Source organism: Xenia sp. Carnegie-2017, unplaced genomic scaffold (assembly GCF_021976095.1).
Source record: "Xenia sp. Carnegie-2017 unplaced genomic scaffold, XeniaSp_v1 HiC_scaffold_21, whole genome shotgun sequence".
Classification (NCBI taxonomy): Eukaryota; Metazoa; Cnidaria; class Anthozoa; order Malacalcyonacea; family Xeniidae; genus Xenia; species Xenia sp. Carnegie-2017.
In genome coordinates this window covers 785,072-807,209 of record NW_025813484.1, presented here as the reverse complement: position 1 = coordinate 807,209, position 22,138 = coordinate 785,072, and the positions used below count along the sequence as shown (strand labels likewise).

Below are 22,138 nucleotides of genomic sequence, written 5' to 3'. Positions count from 1 at the left end.
ATAAACCTGTTACCCCTCCCGGTGATCTTGGAAAATTGAGAAGTTGATAATGCAACAAGATGGCGGCTTGTGTAAGTCATGAAGAAATTCGAAAACTTAAAAAGAAGTTACGACAAATAGAATGTTTAGAGAGATTAGAAAGAGATTTAACGCAAGAGGAAAGAGAAAAGGTTAAAACTAGATTAATAAAATAATGGTTACCAGATATTTTATTAAATTCTCTACTAGATGATCGTTCCAAAACAATACCTTGTACAGCTTGTAGCTTTGTACTACATACTTGTAGATATGGTGCTGTTTACTTCCCTGTCATGCAACCATTTTATCCATACTAGTGAATAGGCTGATAGGCATCTTTGGATAGACAGATAAAGATGGACGATTGTTTAGCTTTAAAAAACAACAAAATATTTCCAACTAGGTCTCCAAGAAAACTGAAGTTGCTAAGCTCTTAAGCGAGAAAATTCGCGAAAGTCAAGAAGGAAATCCCTACGGTATGGCATTGAAAATTTCAGAAGCTGAGAAAGTTCCCGATTGTGGTCAAGTCAATGAGAAAACTCCCGCCAAAAAAGAAGTCAATCGTCAAAATTTATCAAATGTTTTGCAAACAAAACCAGAAGGACTAGGATGTGAAACAACAACTCCAGAAATGAATGAGAAACATGAGAAAGCAAAACAAGTAGGTAAAACTGAACAAGATTCGTCCATTGGCAAATTTTATCAGAAAGCTAAATCGCAAGGTGAAAACCCTGTCAACAAAGTAAAAGAAGTAAATGAGAAAACTGAAACAAATAAAAAGAAGCTAAAAAATGAATGGAAAGATAGGAAATTTACAGTGAGATGTTTGGAAGGTCATCATGGACCTATAACATCCATTGATTTGGATGGCTCAACTCTTGTATCAGCAAGGTTTGTATCCAAGCTCTTATAAGCCTATAGTACTATGAATGACTTTGTTCGTTTGAACATTGCAGCTCTCTAACGTTGCGACAAAGACCTCACAAAGAATGCAACAATTTTAATAGATATTCAAACAACGTGCTCAGCAGCAATGTTTTCAAATGAAGCGTGTTCTGTTTGAGTCCCTCATTTTTCGTGTTTAGTTGTGACTCGACAATAAAAGTTTGGGATGCAGATTCTGGAGAAGAAGTTTCTACCTTGCGTGGTCACACTGGTGCGGTATCATCTGTTGTTTTGGTAAAGACAGAAAGAAGCCAAGGTATTCCAACATTGATAGAACTCTAAAGTTAGCTATACAAGTATTTGTAAATTTCTTCTTCTCGTGGCCAAGAGAGCAATACAGAATACATTGGTGTCTCTGGCTCTCAAGATTGTTCAATAAGATATTGGTCGGTCGTTAATGGCAAGTCATTGTTCAATTTCTTAAGTATAATGGCCTAAAAAATGTTTTACAAGATTTCAAACTGTGCTATAGGAAAATCCGTACGTTCTGTATACGCTTATTCACCAATTTCATGTTTGGATCAAAGGAAAGAGTTGCTGTGTTCTGGGTCAGGTATAGACATTACGTCTTAGTTATATGGCCAAATCACTACGTATTTCCTTTGCAAAAAAAAACTTTTATTCTAAACGTTTAGAGGGTGGTAAAGTTGAGATATGGGATTTAGCGACTGGTAGCAACATCGCCTCGACTACATACACAGACGATGATGGTAGTGTAACGCGTATTAAGGTAAGATGCATAAACGTCTGCTTTTTGTTTTTGTCCACAATTCATGTCATATCAATTCACATCAATTTACCCACACTAACACTCCAGTTCCAAGGAGATAGTGTAGTTGTAAGTGGCTCATCGACTGGTCAAATCAAAGTATGGGATGTACGACAAACCTCACTCTTTCCTGTAACATTTGCACGTGATCCAAACATGACATTCGTCAAACGAGATCGTGTCCGTTGTCTTGCCACAACTGATGCTAATATCTACTGGGGAGATAATAATATAAAAGTTCTAGATTTGAAAGCAGGTAATGTTATTCCAACACGACCTTTCTCTCTCCTTCTCACCTTTAAGACTTAACTAAACCTTTCGTTTTAAATTTCAGGCAAAGTTCGTAAACTAAAGAATCGCCTGTCAATTTATGGTGTAACAACAGAGCTGTTAGTTCATGATTCACTACTGTTTAGTGCTGGGCTCGATGGTGCAACAGCTCGAACACATATCAACGGTATGTAAAGTTATTTCATTGAAAATGATGGTAAGAGACGTGGTTAGCGCTTATTTCAATAACTTTCTTAAGTAAGAACATTAGCCAACGAAGAATACCTGGGAACAATAGGTGATGAGATGACAACCAGAATTGCAGGTTTACGATGTGTTGATACGCACAATGAAGACTCATTGCGTCATCGCATTTGCACCGGTGGAGATAAACTAATGATTTATGACCACGTGAATGGAAATAAACTTCGAAAGACAACAAGGTATTTGCATGCCATGTCTTGAGCCTCTAAATTTTCTCAACAATCATTGTTGCGCTTTTCTTATCTTTTCGCTTCATTTCTAGATATGTGCAAGACCCATCCTTCATCACATCACAACAAATCAATGGATATGCAAATTCTGAAGATATAATAGACACAGACTCCGCAGAGGATTCCAACGATGAAAGCATATATTCTTCCTCCGATGAAGATAATGACCAACAAACAAAGGCAACGTTGACTAAAGAATCCTGGTGTACAATGTCATGATATAAATTAACCATCGTTTATTTTTCAAATAAATTAATTTTAAATCACCTGGGCTGAATTTCGTGTACAAGAGAGAGCGTCCAAAAGCTCAAAATTGAAAAGAAATTTAAATAGAAGTATGTATTAACTCTTCATAATAAGATAAAGCATCATTATATTAAGCTATTAGCAAAATCGATTGACCGTACGAGGACTAAACTTCACCAAGGATCATCCATTTTTACGATTGAAATACAATTGGATAGAGTCCCATAATTGTTTTCCTCTTCTTCCATAAATTCTTCCAAATATTCATTGGCGTCATGAAATAAAGGGTTAGATCCAGCAAGAACTAATCGACAGGGTAGGCCATCATCGTACAAAGCGTAATGATGAATTAGGGAAGAAACGTCAGAAAAACTCTTATCGAAACCCTGAAAATGAAGCATTTTATGTGAGTACCTACTAAAAGATATATCTGTATCTGTACATATACTGTACGTATTTAAAACTTTTGCAAGTAAACTGCACTTAATCAGTAAAAACGAAAGAAATATGCCCAAAAATTTTATATGTATAGACCTGCAGCTTCAATCCACCTTCTTCAGACTTTATCAAGTAATTTCCAAATCCAGTAGGATTAATTTCACTTATCGCAACCTTCATGGTTAAAGCATAGCAACCTTTATAACTTTGACTGTCGCGAACAAAAAAAGTTCCAGTGTCTGAGGTTTGCAGCATTTCCATGACGATATCGCTAAAATGAAACAAACGTTGACTTCATCGTTATTTCGCAGTGAAAATGTGACAAACTTTTCTATGAAACAAGTACTTACCAGGACATCCCAGAAAAATACCAGTGTGACAAACTTTTCTATGCACTTACCGTGATACACCAGGAATATACCAATGTTCATCTTCCAACGCAAGAGAAACTGTTGGCTCATTTGCAACTGTTTGTACCTTCTCATCTATGTTCTGTGCTGTTTTTCCTTCAGTCATTCCAGTAGAAGAAGAAAATCTGGACCGATTAGGTAAAGGAGGAGGCGCGTCTTCATTACCTACAAGTAACGTTGCAGTTACCTTAGAAAATACGATCTTTTCACTAGCAGGATTTGACCTTGTCGTTAATCCTTTCTGGTGTTTTATTATTGGACTTAATTTATGGTCAGCTTTAATTATTAAGTTTACGCTGGTCGTCAAAATTCATACCAATAAAGCTTCTTGCTAAGCCAATGTTAGAATCCGACGTACGTCTCTTTGGTATTGGTGGAGGACACCTATTTCCATGAATACTTCTTTCATCATCAAATGTGAAAGTATTTTCGGCTGGTGGAGCTGAGGGTTTTACAAATTCCTGCTCCCTTGTAACAGAAGATGACATAAATGTTTCAGTATTAGATCTACTAGAACGTGAAGGCAATGGAGGAGGTTCTTCTTCTGTCAGTGATAAGTTAAGTGAAAAATGTTAACATTATGATTCACCATATTTCCTGTTCGACATGAATTATCTGGTGAAGAAAATCTTCGTGGTGCTTTTGGAGGTGTCCTTCGTCGAGGTCGTTCTGCTGCATTCTCTAAAAGGTCTACCTTTGCCGTGTCATCAATAGAATGTGACCTTGAAGGTATTTTAGGCGGAGGCCTTCTCCGAGGCTTGACCTTTCCATTTTCATCAGGAATCGCTGGGCTAGACATTGTATTCATAGGTGGTAAAATTGTCGATTTATCAACGGCTCTCGATGTAATACATAAATCTGTGGAAGACGAGCTTGGACTTTTTTCGGGGAGAATCCCCTTATGGCTCACCTCTGTTTCATTACAAATTTCTTGAGTTTGCCAGCTGTGCATTTGCTGTACAGAAGTTGCATCAGTTGAAATTTCGGTAAGAAATGCATCCTCCGTTAAAAAACTCTTTTGGGATACATTATCTGAATGCTGATCGATGCCTTCGATCGTCGATAAATCGTTACTTGAAGTCCATTCTAAGGAATGTCTTGCATTCCCTGCAGGTGTTGGCTGCCTGACGTCAGCATGGCTTACAATAGAACCAATTGGTTGATTTGCTACTTGCAAATGCGCAGCGTTTAGCGTATCTATTTTATTCTGTTCTCTTAACTCAACTACAGATCTTGCGTGGGAGTTTCTTTGATTGTTGTTCGTAATAATGTGACCCTCGGCAATCTAAAAGATACGCATCAAATATAATAAAAATAGTAGCTGTAACAGATATAAACAAAATACCAAACCTGATGTTTTGCCCAGCGTCTACCTTGCCCTCGTTTCTGAGCAGCCTCTTCCAACTTGTCACGCCTTCTTAGAGTATATGCAAATGCCTCCTTGAACAGTTTGCCTAAGGCAGCACTTAACCCTTCAGCGTGATTCTTTTTCTTGGTAACAAAGGTGTGACAAACAACCTCCATTTCTTCTCCTGGTTGATGGCTGACATAAGCAAAAAGTTTGCTAGTATGTTCCACCGTTGAATAAGAAATGCGCCTGAGTGTGTGAGCCATTTTGATAGTCTACGTATAGTTGCGATAGACATACAGATAAATAATACATACAATGTTTGAACATGTATTGGGAATCCAGGCATGTTCAGCATTTAGATTGGAGATTTCTCGGGATTGAAATTGTTAATTTTATCGACCTTTAAACGTACTTGTCATTATATATGAAAAAAATGCTCTTTGTATTGGCCGCATCCTAATGTCCGTTTTTACAGACAAACCTCAACTACGCAAGGCAAAACGAAGCAAAGCTAGCAGAATAATGAAAATCAACTTTACACGAACCTTTTCGTCTAAAGATAACACCTCAATTCCATTTGGGGAAACCTGAAGACAAACGGGCATGCCATCCAACAATTTCTAAAAGTTCAAAATACACTTAAAATGCATTTTCTACAGGACAAATTAGTATCATTTACATTTACACTTAGTTACCTTAGAGCAGTTTCGCAATTTTTCATCTACAAATTCCTTCTGGTCCGTAATAGACATTTGCTGGTCTCTTTTTTTAACAAGGAAAGAGCCGACATACTAGGACATAAAACAAACAATTCAAAAAATTTGGGAATACAATCTCTTTACAAAGAAAAGCTTTGTTAATGTTTTGGGGTCAATGAAAGAGTAGTTCTCGAGTCTATTGAGATGAAACGACGAATATAATTCGTTGAAGAGGATGATTATTTATAAACCATCATAAAGGTTATTTCATGTTTGCCGGTAAATTACAAGACGCCACGATCACAGGAAACACACGGGATTCCGATAAATTGCCTATGTGTAATTTCAGGATATTAAATGAGACACATACATTTATGTAAAATAAATATGACGAGATGAGATACTGTTCTTCCAAGTCATTTAATCCAGAATGTTGCAATATAAAGGCCTTGTTTATCTCCTTTCATATGACATAAGGAATAAATAAGGCATTGAATACATTGCGCAACATTGGTTTTATGAGTGAATAATTGACACAATTCAAAAAGTACTATGCTACTGAGAGATTTTAAATCAAAATATTAAAGGTCTTTGTACAAACAGGTCAAAGCTTGCGTATTCATCGAATCGATTAATTAGCACTTGAATGTAAACAAAATACTTTATCATGCTTTAAACTTCACTATTTTCGCACAGTTTACCTGACAGTAAAGTGCCGACGTTTTTGTGGTCTTATTTGTCTTTAATCCCATAGCTGCTACATTCAAATTCCTCTTCACGAGCAGGCGAAATAAAGCAAATTTGATGTTTACAGGAGGTCAATGTGTACATACAACGATACGTGGAAGATGTCATTCAACCCGCGCATTATACACGCGTTATGTGTTGTTATGTCAGAACCTCGCATTTATAAGCAGTTATTGTCCCAGTTAATACTACAGTCAGTTCACATCATAAAACTACTGCTAACAAAAGTTATCGAAGGCTCGTAATGATATAATCAATTACATAAATAACATAAATATAAACAATTGTAAAATGGCGTCGATTAGAGCACTTTCCATTGGAAAAAAATTGATGAAACCAAAGAAACTACCGGTTATTCAAGTAAGGGAAGACCTTTACTAAATACTTTAATATTTAAGATGGTAGATTTTTTTATGGATTTTTTCCCAGCACTGCCATATTATTCAAAAGCCTACGTCGTTAAAACTTTCATGCTTAAAATTGAACTAACAATAAGGAACATTTCTCTTTTTACATTGATGTAATTACTGCCGCCATATAACAGTTCTAGACTTATCCTTTTTATATCTCATTGTTGTGAGTTAAATACTGACAATACACTCACAAATCACAAATACTTGTCCTGTCACCGGTCACGTTTTTAATCTATCTTTAATAATCATTGCAGGCATTTACTTCAGCGTCGACACTCGCAAGCAGCGAAAAAAGAATGAAGACATTTTCCGTATATCGATGGGTGATTATAAACGCTATCTGATTAAAAAAAGTTGCCAACAAATGACAATCATTGCTCTTTTTAGAATCCAGAAAAAGATGGTGATAAACCTCGTATGCAAGACTATGAAGTTGACTTGGACAGGTCTTTCATTAAATATAGCCAATACTTGTTTTATGCAGTGATAACCATTGCTTCACCATTGATTTGAGTTTCTTTTGTCATGTTATTATTCATAATAATTTAGTTGTGGTCCTATGGTGCTTGATGCTTTGATTAAAATCAAAAATGAAATTGATCCAACTTTGACCTTTCGTCGATCATGTCGTGAAGGTGTGTTACCAACCAATGCATGCTTCACCAAATCAGAAACTTATAAAGGATTGTAACAAGTGCCTGTTCTTCTTACTTAGGAATTTGTGGATCATGTGCTATGAACATTGGTGGAAAGAACACATTGGCATGCATCAGGTGGTCATTGAAAGATGATTATTTTGATTTTTTTAATTTATTTATTATAAGTTTTTTTTATATAGTCGCATTGATGATACGTCCAATAAAAAGGAAAAAATCTACCCCCTGCCACACATGTATGTCATTAAAGATCTTGTTCCTGTAAGTGCCATGGATCTGAAAGCAAAAAAACTGCCACATATTTTTAATTCAGCTAACCACATCTCTTTAAGGACATGACCCATTTCTATGAACAATATCGTTCAATAAAACCATATCTCATGCGCAAAGATGACTTGGAGGAAGGTAAAGAACAGCTTCTTCAAAGTGTGGAAGATCGTACCAAATTGGTAGGTTATGGTTAATGATACTCATCATCTTTCTCCTTACAACAATCAGAAAAAAGAAGTCTTATCACTTTTTTATTTATTAGGATGGACTATATGAGTGCATACTATGTGCTTGTTGCACAACATCATGCCCAAGTTACTGGTGGCATGGGGACAAATATCTTGGTCCAGCTGTCCTTATGCAGGCATACCGTTGGATGATTGATAGCAGGGTAAAATATGAATAAGCTATACGATTCTCTTATATTTTTTAAGTGAAACAAAATTTCTTATAGAAAGCATGAACCTAATATGTGAAGATGGCTTAAAGGGGTTTCCTTGCTTTTTCATTTCTAGGATCATTATCAGAATGAAAGATTGGCAATGCTTGATAATCATCACAGTGTATATCCATGTAAAACAATCATGAATTGCACCATGACGTGTCCTAAGGTAACTTTACACAATATTTACCAAACGTGTCACCCAGTCTTTACAACTTTCTACTATGTGCAATAAAACATAGAAAAAACAAACAATAAATATTCACAACATTAAGGCTTTGACCTACCACAAAAATATCAGTAATTTTCTCTCAATCTTCTAACTGCAATAATTTCACAGGGGTTAAATCCAGGTGAAGCTGTTGGCAAGATCAAGACCATGATGGCATCATACGAGAAACCTAAGGAGGCTGCCATTTAATGCTTTAAATAACAAAGAAACAGATTACATTGACAGTATAAAGTTCAATTCTTGTTTTCATAACAATAACAGTTCTATGTTGAATGTGAAATACTACAAATGGAATACTTAATCACTATGTATTTATAACAGGATATAATTTTGTGTATTGTTAAGTTGAATGAAATAAATTTTTTTCCATTGATGATAATACATATTTCTTAACATTATTTCTTACCTCTTCGATGAACTGTTTCCTCTGTATTTAACTGATAATTTCCTCTTCAATGAACTCTCTTACCTCTTATTCCATATTTATTTTCAAAATGAAACCAGATTTGTGATTTCCTCTGAAGAAAAGACAAATAGTGAAAATGGATAGTTTGTAAACTTAACAAGAGGTTCAAAGATACAAACATACCAACGATGTGCATTTACCCTCAATCTCTCTTACACAGTTAGACATTCTCTTCATGTTTACTCATAAAGGATGAACAGTTCCTCTCCAATTAGTCAACTAAATGAGATTCAACTTGATGGAAGGCTTTTTTCTTGTACTTTTGCCTTTCCCCTCCACCACTTACTCTCTCTTGTCGCCTCTATTCTGGTTTCACGCACTTTCAATTTCTTCTGTCCTTCTACATCATGAAGCCTTGATGCAGAGAGCTATGTTTGCACATGAGAATGTTAAAGCTATCTTTTGTTACTTGCCTACAAATACTGGATGCAACAGCTCAATTATTTTCATAACTTAAACATTTTCATGTAATATAAAACTTCACACATATATGGCCTTGAATTACTACAAAACAGTAATTCTAAATCTATGCTTGTATAAGAGTATGTTCTCTAAACTAAATGTCTAATATCTGTTTTCCTCACAAAACTTATACAACATTTTAAAATTGTTCCCTTGCCAACCACATGTATTGGGATAAGCAATATATCATCAAATTCTTTCAAAACCTTTGATCATGTCCTCCTTCCATCCCACTTGATCCTGAATGACTCATTCCCATTCCACTTGCACCATTCATGTTGCTAAGCATAAACTGTGGAGACATACCACTACCACCAGCTGAACTACTCATACCACTCGTGTTCATAGGTGAACTCATATTACCTCCCATACCTCCAACCATGCCAGCTGCCATCCCCTGAGCCAAAGCTGCCATATTCCACATTGCATTCATTTGGTTAGCAAAGGCACTGGTCCCACCACGATCAGGAGTATTCATGTACGGTAAAATATTACCACCCCAAATTCCTGGCATTTCACGAGTATGGCTTGGACTTTCATGAGCATTTTTAGCATGCCCTTTACTTTGAGCTTTTGGTTCTGCTGGTGTGCAATTTATACGAGCACCATTCAGAACATGTACACGGGCAAGTACATTACGTGCAGCCTCACTGGATGCAAATGTAACAAAACCAAACTGCCTAAAAGGCTGTGGTATATACACATCAACTAATGTACCATACTTTTCAAAATAGGAGTGAACATCTGATGCAGTGCAATTGCTGGGCAAACGTCCAATAAATATTTTCCGTGGTGCATCATCCTTAAAGTAAATCGTAAATTAACAAAATCAACAAACATTTTTCTCTGAAATTTAAAACTACCTTTCCTTTGGGAGACCTAATGTCGACTCTACGACCTAATATGGTATGTGTACGTGCCAGAACTGTTCTAGCCACATTTGCATCTTTAAAGCGAATAAATGCAAATCCTCGAGACTGTCCTGTCTGCTGGTTACGTTTCACCTAAATAAAGTTTAAAATTCATCAAAACTGAAACATGTTTAAAGAATAATGCCACAAAAATATACATCATAGTTTGAAGCGCAAATGTGAACCATTACCCCAGTGTGCTTTATTTGTATAATAACATGTTTGGGTTAAGTTAAAGTTTGAGTAGCAGACACACACTTATACAAAAGAGATGATATGTCCCTGAGACATTGCTAGATAGCAAAAATAATCTCTTCAATGAAAACTTATTGCATACTCTTGATAAATTAGAATCAGTTGCCATTATCTCATCTTACTTCGTAAAAGTCAAGTTCTCCAAATCGAGAGAAATATTCAAATAAATCTTCATCTTTTGCTTTCCATGAAAGCCCCAGAACAATCATATCGCTCAGTAAATCTTGATCCGTCTCCATTGAGTAGTTCTTCATAATTTTAGAATGTGGTTCACGTCCAGTGGGCGATTCTTCGTATTTTCTTTTGGATGAGCTGTCTGCATCTGCTGAGTCTGCACAACAACATGAAGTGAAAAAGTTGAGAAAAATTCTACTTAATACACAAAATACTATAAATAAATATGCATTAAACCTGTTTTCACCGTTACAGCTATATACAGTGCATTCCCCCAACCGTTTACGGGAGGATAAAGTATGCCATTTGCAAGTCTAACTCCACGCCATGACTGTGTCTCTTCGTTTCGAAATCGTAAACCAATGCTTCCTGGAAACTGTGCTTGAACTGTAGACAGTAAAATTGTGCCATCTTCGTCACTAGGTAGTTCTATTTCCTCCTCTGGCATTTGCTCGTCTTCAGCAACACGAATATAGTCACACATAGTGTTTTACGGTAGTATAATGAGTATAATAAAGAATCTATAACTATAAAATGGCTAAAACAACATGGCCGACCTTTATTAATTTATTGTTAAAATATTCATGTTAATGTTCACGTGATTTAAGGACAAAAATGGCGGGGCGAACTAGGAGAAAATATATACACAATAAACAAGCATTTTTTCGAGATTGTGTAAGTCACAGTGTATGGAAAATACAAATGCAGTTTTCAAAATTATAAACATTAATTTAATTTAAAGACTTTTCTGTGAGGTTCTTATTCCGTTGTAATACCAATAATCAACTTTCAAAAAACAATAATTTTCTTAATTCATAGACGACACCTGCATGACAAAAAGATGAAAACTACTGCAATTTGAGTTTTGATTCAGACTCTTTAGAGATTAACGACACTTTTTGTAGAGTTGAATGACCTTGTAAACATGTTTACCTGATTGGGGTGGGGGGAGAGAAACATGTTCATTTTTACGCTCAATTAGCAATTTTTGAGACCGCACATAGAATGACACAGAATGCCCTACGAACTTAACTGTAATAACATTTTATTACATAATAGTTGAGTCAAAACGTGATGGCGCCGTGTGTAACGGTGTGTTATTGTCTAAACGAACACAGCTGTTTGATGCATGCCAAAAAACAATGAACATTTTCATTTTTTCTTCGCAATAAGCGCACAGAGTACACAGAATGCAACAAGATGAGAACTTTCAATGGGAACAGACACTCCATCACAGATGCTACGTGTTAAAGGAAAATCATGTAAGAACCCCTTCTGCTAGACTACAGACTAGCAGGGCTCTGCAGACTAGGCCATTATCCGCTATGTTTATGCATTCAAATATTTCCCTACTTTTAAAATACATTATTTAAGCTTTTGGAATTTATTTTACGTAGATATAAATGTGCGATAAAAATAAGAACAACGTCAAAATATTTATACACTTAAAGAATTTGGCTTTCCTTCTTTAAAGTGGTCACTTACGCCACGGGAAATGAATATTTTCACAGTGTGTGGTTGCATTACTGGCCGAGCCATTGGGCGAGCCATTGCCACAATACACATAAACAAATAGTTATATGGACTTAATCATTCGTCACATAATGAGATTCATAACTAAAATTGACGCTGTCTAATTTGCAAGAGTCGAGAATCGAGTACATCGCGTGGTGTACAAAGCATTTTTCATATTTTTTTACATGAGAATTTCAATGAAAGCAAATCGTTTTCTAAAAAATTCTTTATATATAACGTTTGTACTACCCTTCATGAGCATGTACGTTTAAAATTAATAAAGTCATGGGAGGCCAACACAGTTATGTGTAAATTTTATCACGCCATAGTTGTTTTTTTTTGTTTCCTGTCTATTTTTGAAAATATTTAAGTCCTTGAAAGGCCAAAACATGATTATTAATTATATATTTATGGTAACAGCACCTTAAGTACATTAAATGCATCAGGTTTATTCAAAAATATTGACTATAAAGTATCCATTTCATTTTTTAAAGAAAATATTTAAAAAATATAAAGCAACGTTTGCCATTGTGCTTCTTTTGTTTACTTAGGAGATTCGTCAGTTAAGATATATTCCAGTATAAATTATCATTTAATTTATCGGAATTTAAATTTCACTTATGATTTAAAACCGTAAATGGCAAATACAGCATCTATTTTTGAGACGTACTATCCACACTTGTTGCTTGTTGCTTGTTTTGACACATCCAACAAAATTAGATGTCACAAAACATTTCTAAACAAGACTGATTGCTCTTTTCCTCTTCGAGCGGAAACGAAAAACCGTCTAGGCATGCTTGGAATTTCAACACCAATTGCGTATTTTATTTTCGCGCAGGTTAAACATCAAAACACGTATTAGATAGTCATCTGCGTTGGCATATCTTTTCCATTATTAATATTCAACGTTTTTTGTCTACATTAACGTGTACACTTTGCTGTTTGCAAAGAGCTTACCTTGAGCTCTTATCGTATGCCAAGTATGTTGTTTACGAGTTTTGAAAAGATATAAATACCACACGTGTTCATTGTTAGGGCGCCTCACAAGAATTTAGATAGTGATGATATTTCAACCGAGAGCTGTTCCTAAAATCTTGCCTAAGATTTTGTTTGACGGAAAGTGATACAACTTCAGGGATTGAAACATAGAGAAAAACAACATCACCTGTCGTATAGCAAGCAGTCTTTCAAACTCATCAATTGTCAGACAAAATAATAACTACTGGCTTTCATTCCGTGACGTCGACCGCAGCCAAGATAGCACCTTGGCGATCATGCACACAGATGGTTGAAAGTCTTGGTTATAATGACAACGAAGATGCCACAATCTTACAACAGTTTTAGATGCATGTATTAAGAGTTTGGGACACGATACTGCACTTGGTAAGCATTATTATTGACAGCGGGTGGTGAACAAAGTTTTCATTTTGTCATAATAACTTCGGAAGGGCTTCTGACTAGCACAAAAACAATGTCAAACATCTGCTTTGAAGCAAGTTCCTGTTTCTATTGAGAATAAGTCACACAAAGGTGGTGCTTGTCTCAGAGTACGTACAAAGTCGATTCTTCGTTTCTTGTTTACTACGCAAAGTTTGGAAGATCGCTGCCGGCTCCTGTTATAAGAAGATGGCGTACCCAAACGGGAACTCCACTAATTTAGAAGACTATTATAACAGCACGTCAGGAGAACGAGTTGTTCAGGCATTTCTTATGATAGTATTGGCTCTCCTAAGTCTAGCTGGTAATGGCATCGTAGCTTTCATTGTTATTTTGCAACAGAGATTACGCTCGCTGTCGAATATTCTATTGGCAAATCTTGCTTGTGTTGACTTGGTAAAGAGCGGAATTCTTATTCCACTGTTGACGGCAACAATAATTACTCATCCTTCAGAATCACCCCTTAAAGGACGAGTAGTTTGTTTGATATTATTATCATTTAGTGCATTTGTCGGTACAGTTACAGTATTGGCTTATGTTATAATTTGCATGGATAGATACATTGCGGTCGTTCATCCCATAGCATATAAACAAAGTTGGAAAAGCAAGACGTATGTTCGCTGTTTGTTTGTCGTCTCACCTTGGGCTATTACAGCAATAATTGTTTTTCCTACCTACATCGCCACCCATATAAACGAAGATATTGGTGACCAAACATGCACGCGTTACAGAGCGAAATATTTAACTAGGACAACGACCACAGTAACATCTCTTTGCATATTTATCGTTTCTTTATTTGCCTTAATTGTGCTCTACGCATTGATCTTCAAAAGTGTTAGACAGCTTGCAAAACGACGAATTCAGTTCGTGAGCGCAGAGAACTCGCACCGCGTTGAAGAGCGAGCGCGAAAACTCGAAATTAACACAGCTAAAACGACTGCTATTACCGTTGCTGCTTATATATTTCTCTGGATTTTATATATGATAGTAATTTTACTACGGTATCGAAATTACAAATCATTTTGGTTAGATTTCCTGAGCCTATTTTTTCAGTACACAAGTGGTGTCATAAACCCTTTTCTTTATTTTGCGAGAATCAAAGAACTACGTGAAGGTCTGAAGAGAGTCCTGAGACCGCGGGACTGGCGATACACAAGGTCTGCGTCCATGACAGAGCGCTCAAGACGTGTATCGTCTGGGATTAATCTACGAAGTCCTATTGCTAACCGCGATGTTAGGTGTGACGAGAGCTCTGTCATTTATTCTTGCTCTGGAAACTCCAAGGAAGATAAACAAGTAAATGTATAGGATGAACATAACATTAAAGACAGGATTGAAACTCAATGGCAACATTGTATAGTACAACATGTTAATAAGAACTTTAGATTTTACTGCAAATATATTTCCCACATAATGTTTTGAAACGATCTGAAATAATTCTGCATCAGGGATACTAGACTATTGATAATGCTCGAACGTTAGCAGACGAGTTTTAAAAACTTCCAATTGCGTGAATGCTTTGTCTAACAAAAACTGTTTCACTTGAGATGTTTTTACAGCGTATTGAACTTTTTGTTTAATCCGATCACTATCAAATCGATTTTGCGATATTGTTGTCACTGATTGAGTTTTTTCTTTCAATTTTTGTAATAATGTTCATTTTGGAAAATATGCATATGCTTTTACAGTGATTGTGAAGACGTAAAACGACAAAGAAAAAGTTTAGTATAGTTATAAGTACGACTTCATCAAGAGCAAAGATAAGAACTATCGTGACTGAAGATGCGCAATGTTCTAAACAAGCCAAGATATATTTTGTTTGTTTGGGAACGATATTTGATTGAAATGATTGACAGAATGACTATTAAATAGCTTAATACGCATCCGAAGAACGCAAATACACCATTTAATACATGTCAAATGAAAATCAAAGCGATATATTTGATAATTTTGGGCTCATCATCCAACAGCGAAATGTCAAAAGTTATATCATAATACAATCTTGTCAATGAGACGTTACATATGCCACACTCTCATTGAACTGAAAATTAATGTATAAAAACCTTTGTTCAAAAATCGTCTGGAAATATTTCATGGGGCTAAATTTTTGTGTTACACAGCTGTTTATGATGCTCAAGTTATGACAACGCGAAATGTTTTTCTCATTTTTTAAAATATTTATTAGCAAGGGTTGTGTGAGCAGATGGCTTGTCAATGTTTACCTTTCGTGGCCGCATGATTCAACAAATTCCGCATGAAATTGAATCTTCAAATTCATTTCAATTTTTGGCAAGCATATATAAAGATTTGTGCCGCCACGATAAGATGATAAATTTTTTTTATCAAGCTTCAACGTAAACATCACATTTTTTGTGCTACAAGGAATTTTTTGCAAACAACATTTATAGCTATCGATTCGTTTACTTTTGAAGTCTGTCCTCGTTTTCGAAATTTTATCTTTTTGGTAATTTTATTTATTGCAAAAACAGGGCGAGACTTAGACTAGAAATTCCCCACAGCGCACCAATTAGCACATGGATAAATCAAAGTAATAAATTTGATCTAGAAAAACAGCTCTCGTGCACAACCACGTGATTGTTTTTTCCCCTTGTTACATCACACGCATGTTGTGCTCTACATGTTATAGCAAAGTAAATATGACATTGGACTTATTTGTCTCTTATTTGCTGTGACTTCTGACTTTTATATCAACGACCTGAACACTGGATCTCATCGAAATTGTTGGAGCATAGAGCATGCAATTTGTGCTCTCTTCAAAATTAAAATCGTGTATAATGTGGTGTCTCAACTTGAACTTTTGAAATTTCAACAAGCTGTAGAAGTCTGATAGCCAGTAAATAAAATTAAAGACATACTCTTCGATCATGCAGCATTGCCTAGAAAATGTTCCCAAAGCCGACCACTATGTATAACTAGACAATCAAAATAAAAGAAATATGAAGCACTTCATTCTCTATTAGATTAAACTTTCATTTTGTATAACAAGCAGAAAGTTTAGTCTTTATTTCACATCCAACATTTGATGCCACATTTTTTTATAAATAAAGAAGAATTCCATTCTACATTACCATGCATTCTCCTTCAATGAAACTGTTCAGTGAGTCAAGTAAGTTTTTAAGAAATTCACTTTTCTAGCTTAGTTCTCATTTTTTTCTTTCTATATTAGTTTGTGTTGTAAGTTATACTGCAGTATTATTGTTATTTCAGTATATTAGTGTAATTAAGCTTACTTTATGTCGATAGTTAACACTGCACACCTGACATTGACTGAACCGTTGAGTCATAAACGATTTAATGCACACTTTTCGTATTGTTTTATTACTTGAAAAAGATGCAAGAGTCAGCATTTAAACGTTGTAAACTAATAAATTAGAATTTTACAATTGATTTATCTTGTAGGGCACAGAAAATTTGCAATCATGATATTTATTCAAATTAGTGAAATCACGTATTGTATTTCTTATTCAAAATGCCACATCATAATAGCTATGCAGTTTGAATTATGGCATTACGTCATCTTATAGAGCACCATAAACTATAAGTGATAAAGTGACCTACCTACCCAATTGAACAGTTAGAATAGTGGATGGGAAACATGTAACAATGCAATGTTGGCAAAAAGTTACTTTGCATTTATATTAAACAGTGGCTCTAGTCCGCATAGAAAAGTATTTTTCTTTCATACTGAAATAATTTTACTTATTTATTGACGATGTTTTGAATTATATAATCAGTTGCTAGAATTCTATAGAAAATGACAGAGTTTAGTTGTTCGTAAAGTTCTACCTGCTAGCACAAAACTACTCATAGTATCCGATTTCAAAAGGCTGATCTTCGAAATTCTGCCTTCCAGCTTCGTCGTATTCATTCATTTCTCCAACATTTTTCTCGAGCATCATGTTATTCCATTTTCCCTTTAACAAAAAATGAAATAAAATCATCAAGTCTGTTAACACATCAACCTGTGCTCAATTGTCGAAGTGAAGTAGATATTCAATAGGGGAAAATTCTTTGAATTTTGAAAGCATTAACAAATCAGCAAAAGAAGAGAAACATCTGGCGATAGAGCTCTTTCATGTACAAAGACACAGCAGTCACCTATACTTACCATGGTTCTTTTTCCACATAATTTAGAGTTGTGGCTGCATTGACGCCTACATTGGTTTCCAACCGTGAAAATTCCAATACACAACAATATAGTATACAAAGTGAGAGCTTTCATTTTTTTCTCTGTACGAGCGTTGTATTTAAATAAAATGAAGCTTTGTGCACAAATTAGGCAGAAAACTGTCTTATATATGATGCAGTACATTAAAGCTGTTTGAGATAATTTCGATAAAAGGTTTTACGTTAGCAAATTATTCATTCATGAACTAATTATGGATTATTTTACATTCAAATGCACAAACATATGTTTTAGAAAACAAAGAAAAAGGAACTATACAAGCAGTTCTTTTTTAAAGAGATCTGTTTATTACTAAATGTAATGCATTAAAAACAAAAAATTTAGACATCGGCTGTTGATTCGTGAGTGTCACATATTGAAGCAAACAAAACATCAGTATAAATGAAAACGTTAATTATCTATCACAAAAAGAACAATTAAGTTACATCCTTTCAAAAAATTAAAATTGTTTCAAATGGGCTTAATGTGCCGTTCAATAGTTTACCTAACTACAACAAAGCTTTCAGCTAATATGACTAAAATTAAGCTTAAACAGTTGAGAGTATGTTAAGTTCAAATGTTGATAATATAGTTTAAATATAAAGAGATGTTTTAGATGACAATCACTCCTAATGGATGAAGAAGTGATGTCTTTGTTTTTTAATGAGCTTTATACAAACAATTAATGCATGTATAAAGACTCCATTCATACTTGTGTATAGTAAACATCAAACTCATTCGAAATAAAAGTCAAAACTTCCAGTTTATAAAAATAGTACATGTATGCAGAAAAGATAACTTTTCCGACCACAGGTCAATTATATTTCCACTGAGCTGTTATAAATTATATTCCTAAAAAGAGTATGTCATTGCCATGTTCTAAGTTCCTTGTAATACATTCTACGTTTCTGAATCGGTATCCCCTTCATATAAAGGCTGACAAATTTGATCTCATAGAATCTTGCAATTTTGCCTCATGTCAATCGAAGTGTACTTAATGTTTTACGCCATTTTCTATATGTCGTCATTTTCGTAATCATTCTGTTTTTGATGAACGATTTAATTTGATTTTCCTGAAAAAAATGTAAAGAAAATATGTAAGCGTTTGCAGACAACGCAAATTTTTTGAGACTACATAAGCAACATCCTCACACGCGTAGTGTGATAAATCGAACTCAAAATATTTGGACAAAGCAGTTCCACTCAAGGTCAAGGGCATATTATGACAATCTAGACTTCTTACATTTTGTTCACTTAAAATAGACATAATAACACAAACAGTATTCTTAGTGTTCTAATACTGTGCGTTATTTGTTAAGCCTTGAAATGTTAATATGTATACATAATTTATATCAACAAAAGGCAACGTCGAGCATAGCGGTCTCTTTTTTAAGCAAAATCTTCTGAGACGATTTGGTAATCCCAGCTAAGCTGGATCGACATCAATATAGCTTACTTAGCACGGAATTGAGCAGCTTAACAGAACGAACACACAACTGAATGCAAAGGACTTGTTGTAGACAGTTATGCTCTTCATGTGTAAAACATGATATCTACCTCATGTGCCTGATATAACCGATGAAAGATCTACGATTTATGTTGATGAAGTTCAGTAATAGATTTTTGCATATTATTGATATATCTAATTGACACTCAAAAGGGTCACTTTATATGTTAATACAGTTATCGTAAACAAGATTAAAATAAATGGAATGGTAAATTGTAACCATATGTTGAACTAAAAATTTGATGATTGTTAACATCGAGATTGTTTTAAGCTTGTCTATCTTTTAACATCACTGTCGATGGTTGACACCTGAGTCATATACATTCTCATCTGCCTAAATAAAACGATAGCAACTTTGAAGTAAGCCTCTTTTTAGAAACTTTGACAACAAAGAATTTTAACTCCTGCTTGCAAGCAATACAATGCTCTGTTTCTTTATACATTGACAGCTGTTACAGAAAATGAGTTAATAAATATCCTTGAACTCTGAAAATTTTGAAAGAAGTAAGTATATACCGGATACCTTTAAGAATGTAACATAAAATCAGCTGTCGTGAATTTGAATTAATCCATATGCAATCGCAAAAAATTAAAAAAGCAAAGTATAATTCCATTGACTCACAGACAGAAAAAATGGCTTACATTTATCCCAAAAAATCGAAAGACAATCATTATAAGATGGTCAATCTCATATGTTGTTCCTTGATATATTTCTCATAGCCAACCTTTCTATCAGTGTTGAGATTCATTTCAGGAAATTATTTTTTGTTATTTGCTCTTCGGGGGAAAAGCGATGCGATTAACTCTTAGTCACGTGTTTAAATATGAATCCAGAGAAGACAAACGAAAAAAACAATATCATAAATACTATATAAATATCATCATGTCAGCTATACTTGTGGCGAAAAATACTGTGGAATAAAAAGGAATTTTCTACCAATTTGTTTGTTGCATTTTATTTAAGTATTTTTGTTAAAAAATGTCTGTTAATGTATGACAGCTGATAGTTTCAACAAATTAAGTTCTATATTTATGAATAATGAAATAAACATTACATGTTTGATGATCATGTTGAATTATTTGTTTTAATTCACTACTCGTACATCATGTAAACTATATTTTGTGTGATGTAAACTATATTTTAGAAAATCACGGCCTGGAGTATGGAGCATCACTTCAAATGAAACGATTTATTTATTTTATAGTTTGCAATATAGTTCATGGAAAAAAAGTACGCTGTATTTCTGAAGAAAATTTGCTTTATCTTCCTATATTACTAACGAATAACTGATTTTGTAAGTCTAGAAACCTAATGTTTAAACGTGCGCAAAAGTTTACCTTCGTAAACGAGTTTTCTTTATTGTTGACTATTGGTAGTGAATGCAAGCTCACCAGACAAGTATAAGTTGTCTGTCGACAGGAAATTGTCCTATAGGAGAATCTGGGAATCAAAACTTCAATATTCTTTGACATACCTTGCAATAATAAATCACTGGACCACCACATCTTTGTGCTTGATGACGTGACACAAACGTGAAGAGAAGAATGATAACGACAATTATCTTTATAATTTGCATCTTTAAAAAATCGTTACTTTTCCAGCTTAAAGTTTCTTCAACTGCCTAGACTGGAAAATGTTAGCAACCTTTGGTGTTGCAGATTTATATATAGCTAGATGAGCTGTCAATCTTACTGACTGTTTTTGCGGTTTTGCCCACTGAGAGGGCTCAACTCAACGCAGCGCAGCTAAGATGTCTGACAGCCAGTTCGCACATAAGATTCACGTGCAATTAGTAATTTTTGGCGACAAGTTATTTCAGTCTAAGAAGATAGTCTCGATGTTTGCTAAAGAGATTTAACTACAACTTATTAAGTATAATGAATATCTAGCTTATCATTTTTCGGGTTACTGAACAGTAGGATTTTGTGGTGTGACTAAATATATCGATAAGCAAATGCGCTCATCGACTAACCACATTGCCAAACAACTCAATGAACCGGGTTTATTGAATAATCCAAGCTTCAATCACATAAAACATGCAATTGGATGATCTATTTTATGGTCCAATAATACATTTTTTTTAGAATCATGCAACTTGGGAGATCGGAGATGTAGTCAAAAATTAGTCTGAGTTTGTTAAGACGAAGCTGCTGTTGCTAATAGGTTTTAGCGTAGGAGAAAAACGATTCAGTGCTACACATTGCTGATAGGTTTTAATTGACGATAAATCACGTTATTGATGTATACTATAGGTATTTGATTGTTTACGCTAAACATTCAGTGTTCCTGACAAATTTTTCACTGTAAGATCTGTAGGGGACATTCACATGCGCCACTTCATGTTTAAGAGAAATTCTCTTCTTTTTTTATATCCGATGAAAGCTTAAATGGGGAAGATGACAATGTTTGTTGGGAGGATCTGAAATCGCATAAATACTTAAGCTGTTTATAAGACGGCTTTGTTACATAATGCACTGCAATCATAATTTTAGTCAATGTTATCTGTAAGATTTTTCTCTTGTCATCAGAAAGTTTGAGATGTAGATTACATAAAACGGCTTACGTAAAATAGTGAATAATTTTAGTAACTTTTACTTCAGAGCTAGAAAACTATTGATGCAAATTGTAACTTCTACGTTTCCACCAAAAATGTGGTGATATTTTCAGGCTTCGGTATCATAATTTTGAAGAAGAAAAAATATTTTAGACCGTACACAAGCCTGCCCCTAAAACTCTGCAAAATGCACCGAATATTTAAAAAGCTCTTAAATTCTAGATTTTTCTCTTGCCTTCTTGGCCGCTTTGGAAGCTACCGTCTACCCTTC

General features: G+C 34.7%; 5 protein-coding genes and 2 long non-coding RNA genes across 12 annotated transcripts; 3 read left to right on the top strand and 4 right to left on the bottom strand.

The window, feature by feature from the left end:
* The first annotated feature begins 47 nt into the window (after positions 1 to 47).
* On the top strand, positions 48 to 2,762 carry LOC124443670 (mitochondrial division protein 1-like). The gene is given in 10 exon segments (XM_046994156.1): positions 48 to 170; positions 422 to 909; positions 1,104 to 1,197; positions 1,252 to 1,363; positions 1,436 to 1,516; positions 1,599 to 1,693; positions 1,781 to 1,988; positions 2,067 to 2,189; positions 2,262 to 2,445; positions 2,529 to 2,762. Coding segments are annotated over 10 exon segments (1,683 nt in total). The 5' UTR covers positions 48 to 59; the 3' UTR covers positions 2,716 to 2,762.
* LOC124444454 (protein sprint-like) lies at positions 2,718 to 6,539 on the bottom strand. Its single transcript, XM_046995074.1, has 9 exons — positions 6,341 to 6,539; positions 5,637 to 5,732; positions 5,487 to 5,561; positions 4,941 to 5,213; positions 4,151 to 4,875; positions 3,907 to 4,058; positions 3,581 to 3,755; positions 3,277 to 3,451; positions 2,718 to 3,128 (listed from the first exon to the last, which is right to left on the bottom strand). The coding sequence occupies exons 1-9, from the start codon at positions 6,389 to 6,391 to the stop codon at positions 2,916 to 2,918; spliced, it is 1,935 nt and encodes a 644-aa protein (XP_046851030.1). The 5' UTR covers positions 6,392 to 6,539; the 3' UTR covers positions 2,718 to 2,915.
* Positions 6,540 to 6,597: 58 nt separating this feature from the next.
* LOC124443668 (succinate dehydrogenase [ubiquinone] iron-sulfur subunit, mitochondrial-like) lies at positions 6,598 to 8,778 on the top strand. Its single transcript, XM_046994154.1, has 10 exons — positions 6,598 to 6,746; positions 7,054 to 7,122; positions 7,187 to 7,245; positions 7,349 to 7,434; positions 7,515 to 7,572; positions 7,638 to 7,716; positions 7,788 to 7,904; positions 7,988 to 8,116; positions 8,241 to 8,336; positions 8,508 to 8,778. The coding sequence occupies exons 1-10, from the start codon at positions 6,678 to 6,680 to the stop codon at positions 8,586 to 8,588; spliced, it is 843 nt and encodes a 280-aa protein (XP_046850110.1). The 5' UTR covers positions 6,598 to 6,677; the 3' UTR covers positions 8,589 to 8,778.
* Positions 7,594 to 11,483, bottom strand: LOC124443667 (TAR DNA-binding protein 43-like). Of its 6 annotated transcripts, none has more exons than XM_046994152.1 (6): positions 10,905 to 11,483; positions 10,616 to 10,824; positions 10,191 to 10,331; positions 9,691 to 10,129; positions 8,455 to 8,917; positions 7,594 to 7,939 (listed from the first exon to the last, which is right to left on the bottom strand). In XM_046994152.1, exons 1-5 carry the CDS (start codon positions 11,149 to 11,151, stop codon positions 8,889 to 8,891), a joined length of 1,065 nt encoding a protein of 354 aa, XP_046850108.1. In that variant the 5' UTR covers positions 11,152 to 11,483; the 3' UTR covers positions 7,594 to 7,939; positions 8,455 to 8,888. The 6 variants fall into 6 exon arrangements, with proteins under 6 accessions (XP_046850108.1, XP_046850109.1, XP_046850103.1 ...); XM_046994153.1 differs by having other exon boundaries at positions 9,700 to 10,129; XM_046994147.1 differs by having other exon boundaries at positions 8,989 to 10,129; positions 10,905 to 11,478.
* Positions 11,484 to 13,056: 1,573 nt separating this feature from the next.
* LOC124444348 (histamine H2 receptor-like) lies at positions 13,057 to 15,043 on the top strand. Its single transcript, XM_046994934.1, has one exon. It carries the CDS (start codon positions 13,809 to 13,811, stop codon positions 14,925 to 14,927), a length of 1,119 nt encoding a protein of 372 aa, XP_046850890.1. The 5' UTR covers positions 13,057 to 13,808; the 3' UTR covers positions 14,928 to 15,043.
* Positions 15,044 to 17,330: 2,287 nt separating this feature from the next.
* Positions 17,331 to 17,946, bottom strand: LOC124444723. Its single transcript, XR_006948008.1, has 2 exons — positions 17,749 to 17,946; positions 17,331 to 17,554 (listed from the first exon to the last, which is right to left on the bottom strand). It is a non-coding gene; the product is annotated as an uncharacterized LOC124444723 (long non-coding RNA).
* A 256-nt stretch (positions 17,947 to 18,202) lies between these two features.
* LOC124444724 lies at positions 18,203 to 21,144 on the bottom strand. The gene is made up of 2 exons (XR_006948009.1): positions 20,788 to 21,144; positions 18,203 to 18,878 (listed from the first exon to the last, which is right to left on the bottom strand). It is a non-coding gene; the product is annotated as an uncharacterized LOC124444724 (long non-coding RNA).
* Positions 21,145 to 22,138: the final 994 nt, after the last annotated feature.

Bases quoted from the DNA above. Each gene is read 5' to 3' on its own strand.
- LOC124444454 (XM_046995074.1), bottom strand. From the start codon at position 6,391: ATGGGATTAAAGACAAATAAGACCACAAAAACGTCGGCACTTTACTGT. The intron at 5,733-6,340 runs GTAAACTGTGCG...TTTATGTCCTAG, and splicing joins CGTCGGCACTTTACTGTCAG to TATGTCGGCTCTTTCCTTGT. The intron at 5,214-5,486 runs GTTCGTGTAAAG...AACTATACGTAG, and splicing joins TGTTATCTTTAGACGAAAAG to ACTATCAAAATGGCTCACAC.
- LOC124444348 (XM_046994934.1), top strand. From the start codon at position 13,809: ATGGCGTACCCAAACGGGAACTCCACTAATTTAGAAGACTATTATAAC.
- LOC124443667 (XM_046994147.1), bottom strand. From the start codon at position 11,151: ATGTGTGACTATATTCGTGTTGCTGAAGACGAGCAAATGCCAGAGGAG. The intron at 10,825-10,904 runs GTTTAATGCATA...GTTGTTGTGCAG, and splicing joins AGCTGTAACGGTGAAAACAG to ACTCAGCAGATGCAGACAGC. The intron at 10,332-10,615 runs GTAAGATGAGAT...AACTTTATTTAG, and splicing joins GAGAACTTGACTTTTACGAA to GTGAAACGTAACCAGCAGAC.
- LOC124443668 (XM_046994154.1), top strand. From the start codon at position 6,678: ATGGCGTCGATTAGAGCACTTTCCATTGGAAAAAAATTGATGAAACCA. The intron at 7,246-7,348 runs GTCTTTCATTAA...ATAATAATTTAG, and splicing joins TATGAAGTTGACTTGGACAG to TTGTGGTCCTATGGTGCTTG. The intron at 8,117-8,240 runs GTAAAATATGAA...TTTCATTTCTAG, and splicing joins GTTGGATGATTGATAGCAGG to GATCATTATCAGAATGAAAG.